Here is a 7,924-nt window from a genome sequence, read left to right as displayed (position 1 = left end):
CATATGTGTTCAAAACTTTGCCTCCATTTTTCAAAACTTTATACACAAATCAAAAATTGCACACACAAAATGCAAAATGCCTGACATCTCTTTCAAAATTAAGCACTTTATTCAAAATATCACAAACACATCTCAAAAGCAAACATTTGTCATACGTTGCAAACACCTTTGCCTTAATATTATATTTTTGGACATATCATATACACAGTTATTCAATGTTCATATGTACATTTCTGTATAAGATTGAAAGTAACTTCACAGTATTTGTCAAAATTCACAGAAAGCAAAATTGAAAAAAATTTTTTTTACTGTAAGCATTTGTGGTTGTAAATGCAGTGTTACACAGTATGAAAGAAAAGAAATACACTACCAGTCAAAAGTTTTTGAACAGTAAGGTTTTTAATGTTTTTTTTTTTTGTTTGTTTGTTTGTTTGTTTGTTGTTTTGTTTTTTACAGTTTTTTTCAAATGCTCACAAACGAAATCTTTACATGTCACAATTTCTGAAACCTGACACTCAAATACCAGAACCACACACCAAATCTGCAAAAACATACACTAATTCTTGGCCTTTGACTCAGTTTTCAATTTCATAAAACACTTTTTGCAAAACACAACACACAATTCTCTTTGTGCCACACTAATTCACCAGTGCCTCAAAACTCCTCACATGTGCAAACACATATTGCTTTACTTAACACCAACCAATCATGGCTTTACAATAAGCCTTTAAATAGGCCAAAGGTCAAGTTATACAGTTTTTCTCATTCGCTTTGGTGCATTTCTCAGATCAGAAAAGAAATTCTCAAAACTACTTTACTTGTTCAACCTCCACATCATCACTTGTGCAGTTTCTCATTCTTTTGAAGTTCATTTCTACACATTTCTATTAGTCTTTTTGTAAATTTGCCATGAATTGTGCAGGTGAATCTTTTCTCTTTAGAAAGTGTTGATCAACCAATGATAAACCAGTTCTCTGAAATTCCTCATACAATGCTGCATGCAAAAGCAGCCAAAGGGGTGTTTCCTGTTTTGCCTTTCTGATTTTTACTTTTGTGTTCATATTTGCATATTTGTTTCTTTCTCTTTTTTTTTTTATATATATAGAAATATATCAATATTTCAATCAATATCCCAGTAATGTGTAAATTTTTTGAAATGGATATATGGCATAAGTAAGAAGTGCATCCTTCTGCATTATAATACAGCAACTGTCCAACTGTCATTAAAAAAAAAAGAAATCATTAATTACAGTTTTTTTTTTTTTTTGGATTGCTTACACACTAAAATTAAAAGTAGTACACTATTAGCAACTATAAGCACATTGTCAACCTCACACTTGTTGCAAAACTCTACACACATTTATTTGCAAAACACTAAACACACTTAACATACATTACACACAAAAATCTATCATGAAGTCACTTCCTTGCAATACCAAAGCACTGACTGTCAAATTACCGCACCGTCCAACCAACTGATTCAACACAGTCATCAGGTGTTGAAACTTACAGTACAATACGTAAAGTGTTATATGTTACAGTACTATGAATCTCCATGTCAACATTTTCTGCATGTTGAGAAATAAATGAGTTTCTTCAGTGTGCAACATTGGTCTTGTGTAGTGTTTGGTGGATTTACTTTATATTTGTACTTTGTTGATGGCAGCCTACTCTAATCATAGGGAAGTAGAAGTGCTAAAAGTGTTTTAGGTTTATCACAGCAGAGTGTAACTTGTGCAAACAGAGTATAGTAAATGTGAAACATGTGTTTCTTATGGTAAAAAAGTGTGGTTTTTAAACATAAGTGTATAATTTTTACAAGAGTGTTTAATTATGCAAAGGATCTGTAGTGTTTTGCTAATTGGGTGTGTGGTTGTGCTAATTGTGTGTAGTGTTTTGAAAACACGGGCCCTGTTTTGAAAATCGTGCTTAAGCAATCCAAAAAAACTGTAATTGATTAATTAATTTAAAAAAGTTTTTCAGTCTTGCTTTCCTGTTTACCATGAATTTTCCAACATCTCTCAGGCAATTACTTTCAGCCTTGTACAAAAATATACATGGGAGCTCATGAAAGAAGAGATTTAGGTTTTGAATAACTGTGTGTATATGATATAGACAAATATATAATATTATGGCAAAGGTGTTTGCAACATAAGACAAATGTTTGCTTTTGAGATGTGTGTGTGATATTTTGAATGCAGTGCTTCATTTTGCAAGAGATGTGAGGCATTTTGCATTTTGTGTGTGCAATTCTTGAATTTGTGTGTAAAGTTTTGAAAAAGAGGGTCAAATTTTTGAAAATGTGTCTAAGTAGTTGAAAAAAAAACTGTAAAGAAGTCTCTTCTGCTCACTAAGTCTGCATTTATTTGATCCAAAGTACAGCAAAAACAGTACAATTTGTAATTATGTTTGCCATTTAAAATAACTGCTTTATATTTGAATATATTTTAAAATGTAATTTATTCCTGTGATTTTGATGTTGAATTTTCAGCATCATTACTCCAGTCACATGATCCTTCGGAAATCATTCTAATATTCTGATTTGCTGCTCAAAAAACATTTATTATTATTATTATTATTATTATTATTATTATTATTATGTTGAAAACAGTATATTTTTTTCAGGTTTCTTTGATGAATAGAAAGTTCAGAAGAACAGCATTTATCTGAAATAGAAATCCTTTGTAACATTATAAATGTCTTTATCATCACTTTTGATTAATTTAAATAATCTTCGCTAAATGAAAGTATTCATTTCTATAATTTCTTTCACCGAAAAAAAAAAATAATTAAATAAACAAATGCTGACACAAAGCTTTTGAATGGTATAGTGTATAATGTTACAAAACACACACGATGACAGCAGAAGAAAAAAGAAATGTGAAATTGTTACGTGCTCGTGTTGTGTTTCCCGCTGTCTCTTCTCCCGTTTACTTTCGCTTTTCCCGGTTACCGGTCATTGGTCCTTTCACCCGTCAATCATCATTTACCGCTGACGTCACCCACCCTGTCGCCCCCAATCGGACAAGACCCTCCCGGACAAAAGAGCGCGCCAGATGAAGAAGTTAGAGGGTTTTTGGTTTTGTTATTTTCTTTGATTAAGCACCGCCCCCGTCTCTTCTTCCCGCTGTTTTGTGTTTTTCTGTTCATGTAAATACTCTAAAAATATTGTACATATATATCACTCTCTTTGATTCCACCAAACCTTCGTTGTTATTTAATTTCCACCCTTAATAAATCACTTTATTACACTATATCTTTGTCCTGCACATTGCTTGTATGTATGTTTTTAATGTCTATATTTTAAATGTTCGACCCCAGAACCCCTAGACCACTTCGGGGTCGTAACAGAAATGTTAGTGAGACATGATCTCTGTCAACACACATTTGTCCACACATTAGCTCCTAAATGATTAAAAAAGGAAGTTGCCTTGTGTCCCCAGATAGTTACAACATCTACCAGCAGAGGCGATCATGGACCGGAAGAGAGGAGAGAAAATAATACACAATACGCTAATAAAATAATAAAACAGGGTGGAATTTAAAAATGTTCAGCTACAAACCCAACAATCTGTCAGCAAGCACCTAAAGCTTTTATTGAGATAAGATGTGCAGATCATTTTCTCACTGAGTGGGAATCTATGAGACTTCATTCACTCACAACAACAATAAGAAGAAGAAGACTTGTATTGTGAAAAATGACACAACTGATGGAAAAAAGAAAACTAAAAAAGGAGGGTTTAGATTTGAAAAAAAAAATGAAATTATATTTTTTGTAATATAGTATCTACAGTAATTCAAGAACATCCACTTTCCTGATTATCTTTTTATTCAGAGTTTGAGGGTGACGTCTGCTCCCTCTTCTGTTGATGACGTCCTGATCTGATGTCATAAACAAGAACAGCCACAGCAACCACGCCCACCAGAGCAGAGAGAGCCAATCGGATCACAGCATTGAGTGAACACACATGGTCACAGCAGTGGATGAAGTCTTTTGACTTCAAAAAGAGCGCTGTTTATTCACAATCATTAGAAAAACAGAAATATGATTTATTTAGTTTGTGTGACTGATCTGATGTGTGAGCAACCACGCCCACCAGAGTGACAGAGCCAATGGATGTTTGTTGGATGAAGTGTGTGTGTGTGTGTGTGTGTGTGTGTGTGTTTGTGTGCAACTGAAGTACCTGAACATGGCTGACAGAGTTGAGTGTTGTTGAGATGTTGTGTCTGGTTGCTGATGGGATTGTTCACCACACAGCTGTAGGAATCATCCAGACACTCCAGATGTAAATAAACACTTCTGCTGAGATCAGACACACTGATGCTGGACAATAAACTGTTTCCTTTGTACCAGGAGAGAGTCACATCACTCACATTCACCACTGAACACAGCAGTGAACATTTGGAATGTTGGAGATCCTGACGATGATAGATTTTGTGAAGACATGCTGCTGATGACAGGAACAGGCAGATGAGCTGGAAGAAAAGAGAATAAATGTAATTAATAGATGTGTTCAAATTTGATTATTCAATCAATATTCATCATATTATACACATTATATTTATGGGCTTTTATGCCTTAATGTGTGAGAAAGTAGAGAGCAGACAGAGGCGGAGAGAAGGGGTTGGGATCGGCAAAGGACCTTGAGAAGGGGAATCGAACTTGGGTTTGCCGCAAGCAAAGTTGCGCTATGTATCAGCACAACAAGGCTATTGGCACTGACACGTGTGTTTACATGCTTTGTGTTTTCCGTGTTTTTTTTTAGATATTTTTTAAATGCAAATATTTGTACAAAGACAATACTTTGTTTTCGATTGAAATCAAATGAGTGAGAGAGTGTGAAAAGTACTTTTAACTCACCATAGACAGTGATATTGAATGTGTTGAGCGGCATCTTTATTTTGCTGCTGGTGACTGTATAAAGTCCAGAGTCTGTGGTTCTGGTGTTTGTGATGGTTAGAGATCCAGTTTGATGATTCAGCTTCAATCTGTCTCTGAATTTGTCATCGTAAAACTCTCTCTTATTGTCTTTTCCATTGATTTTAGCTATGAGAAGGGGTCCAAATGTCCACAATATCAGATCATCGTGCTGCATTTCAGTAACACCAGTGTTTAAAGTGAGAGATTCTCCCTCCATCACTGACACTGACTCACTAAACACACCTGATAAACAAACAGGAATATTTACTAATTAAAAAAAAAAAAAAAAATGTTTAAGTGGTTTAAAATTGTCTTGGCAAAACAATCCTTCACCCTGCACTAATACTTACAGTGTTAGAAATATATGTAGGCAAAATATTATAGGCAAAATGAATGATGAAAAATAAGAGAAATATGTTTGAGGACAAATGATAATATGAACAGAACTGAAGCCATAAAAATACTCACCAGCCAGACTCCATGAGCACAAACAGATGAGAATAAACATTTTCTTCTGCAGTTTACGAAACAGTTTAATAACAGAACTGTTATAATAATCGGCCCTCCTGACCTCATGAAACAAGTGAAAGCAAATGAAGCTGTCGCTAATGAAGTGGTTCAGTGAAACTCTGCATTGACTGTGAATAATCTCCTCCAGTAGCACCTCCCTTTCACAGACTGTATATGATTTCTCAGAATGTTTGATCTACAGAAAGAGAAAGAGAATAAAAGAGTAGTGTTATTGCTGTTTTTATTGATGTTGTTAATAATTAGTAGTAATTGTATTTTACAGATCATCAGTAAAATTACAATACTAATATTTGTTGATTTATTATTTTTTATCCTTATTCTTTTAGTATTAATATTATACCACAGAGATTTTATTTTGTAAGAAAAATGCTGGAAGACGTTAAAGCGGCTCCTATGATAAAAAAAGGATTTTTAAACAATTCCTATAATACATTTGGGAAGATGGTTAACGCGTGTTGCATTTTTAGAGATGCAGTTTAGCATTAACTGTGATTTATTATGAGCTCTTTTCTTGGAAAGAGCAAGAATGTGCAAAATGTAAAATGTAAAACATACATGTAAAATGTAAGTACTATTTTTTGTGTACAGAACTTTTATCAAATCAAAATCAGTAGGCCTCACATTTACACATTTACACTTCTGATATTGCTTTACTTCGACATTAATGGCATAAGAAACATAAACTCTTGTTTGGCTATTTATTTATTTATTTATTTTTTTACTCATTAAACTTTAATTTTGAAGGCATTTTTGGCCTAAACCATGTTCATTTAAGATCTTGATGTGCATCAATTCAGATCCAAAAGGAATTAAACAACAGACAAATGTGTCTGACTGTGTAGGAGGTGCTACTGTAGGGATTTATTCAATGACTGCAGTGTTTCACCACTTTACACATTCAACTTTGTCGAGACTGGGTCAGGACACGGTTATTATAGCATTTCTGTTTTTTTTTTTTTTCTGTGGAAAACTGTTCAGAGAAGTGCTTAAGCCTTTAAGAGATATACTGTATGCTTGAGATAAATTTGATAGGGAATACATCTATCAAAAGGAAGAGATGAGAGAGAAATCTTTCCACAGCTGTACTGCCCCATCTCTGTCTGTACTGTTTCAGTGGAGGGATGGGAGTTTCCAGTTTTCAAGTGAGAGCAGCAGTTTACAAACTTCAGTCAGTCACACAGAAGGGAGATTGGCCCTGGTCAGTCATTAGATAATTTTCAATCATTATTTGAATTAATTAAAGTAACCCAGCATGTCAGGTCAAGATTTAGCCCAACTGGCTGAGTTAACATAACTCAACGCTGGTTTGTCCATATTTGATCCAGTGCTGGGTTACCAAAATATAATATGTCTCTATTCTAATATTGTCAATTTTCCAACATCCTCTTGGGGACACAGTAAAATTTTTTAATGTGCATCAAATTTCAAATTTTAATATTTGTTGGTTCTCCAGGTGTGTTTGGTGTTGATGAAGCGAAGTCAGTGTCAGTGATGGAAGGAGATTCTGTCACTCTAAACACTGATGTTACTGAAATGCAGAGAGATGATCTGATAATGTGGACATTTGGAGACATAGCTAAAATAAATTGAAAAAAATAAGATGTTTTACGCATGTAAAACAGACTGAAGCTTCAAATTCTGACCCTCACAAACACCAGAACCACAGACTTTTTTGATTCACCAGCAGCAGAACAGATGCCACTCAACACATTCAATCTTACTGTCTATGGTGAGTAGAGAAAAGTCAGTGTTTGATGTGTATTTGTTTACTGACTGACTTTAAATGTTTACTGTCTATGGTGAGAATTACCCTGTTTTATATACATCTTTGACAATAATCACTCTCATAATTATTAATCTTAATCCAATATTTTCCATCTTATCTGCCTGTTCCTGTCATCAGCAGAGACTGTTCTTTACCATCTTCAGGAACATCTTCTAATCAGAGTTGTTTATTGGTGTGTTCAGTGGTGAATGTGAGTGATGTGAGTCTCTCCTGGTACAAAGGAAACAGTTTATTATCCAACATCATTGTGTCTGATCTCAGCACGAGTCTCTTTCTACATCTGGAGGTGGATAACAACACCTGCTGTGTGCTCGAAAAAAACAATTAGCAACCAGACTAAATATCTGGACATCAGCAAGCTCTGTCACACATTTCAGGTATGGCAGCAGCATTACATTTTCCCCCCACAAGCTCAATAAATCATATTTCTATTTAAGTGCTGTTCATTTCTTCTTTCAGAAGACTGTGTCTACTGCTGTGGTCCTACTGAAGCTGTGATCCGATTGGCTTTCTCTGCTTTGGTGGGTGTGGCTACTGTAGCTGTGCTGGTTTATGACATCAGATCCAGAAATCACCATCAAATGCTGATTAATCAGATAAAGTAAATGTTTAATGAAATTTAGTTTTCTTTTTTAGACTTTTTGAATACCACTTTTTACATTAGAAATCATTCTGCTTTACAATGC

The 7,924-nt window shown here is 34.4% G+C and overlaps 1 protein-coding gene across 1 annotated transcript; it reads right to left on the bottom strand.

Annotated features, from left to right (window-relative positions):
• Positions 1-4,190: 4,190 nt before the first annotated feature.
• On the bottom strand, positions 4,191-7,387 carry LOC127157204 (uncharacterized). The gene is made up of 4 exons (XM_051100437.1): positions 7,373-7,387; positions 5,390-5,627; positions 4,862-5,164; positions 4,191-4,476 (listed from the first exon to the last, which is right to left on the bottom strand). Exons 1-4 carry the CDS (start codon positions 7,385-7,387, stop codon positions 4,367-4,369), a joined length of 666 nt encoding a protein of 221 aa, XP_050956394.1. The 3' UTR covers positions 4,191-4,366.
• Between the last annotated feature and the right edge of the window lie 537 nt (positions 7,388-7,924).

The sequence above is a fragment of the Labeo rohita genome, unplaced genomic scaffold (assembly GCF_022985175.1).
Source record: "Labeo rohita strain BAU-BD-2019 unplaced genomic scaffold, IGBB_LRoh.1.0 scaffold_101, whole genome shotgun sequence".
In the NCBI taxonomy this organism is placed as follows: Eukaryota; Metazoa; Chordata; class Actinopteri; order Cypriniformes; family Cyprinidae; genus Labeo; species Labeo rohita.
Note: the sequence above shows the minus strand (reverse complement) of the source record. Positions and strands in the feature narration are given on the sequence as shown.

Bases quoted from the DNA above. Each gene is read 5' to 3' on its own strand.
- LOC127157204 (XM_051100437.1), bottom strand. The intron at 5,165-5,389 runs GTGAGTATTTTT...TTTGTTTATCAG, and splicing joins GTGCTCATGGAGTCTGGCTG to GTGTGTTTAGTGAGTCAGTG. The intron at 4,477-4,861 runs GTGAGTTAAAAG...CTTTTCTTCCAG, and splicing joins ATTCAATATCACTGTCTATG to CTCATCTGCCTGTTCCTGTC.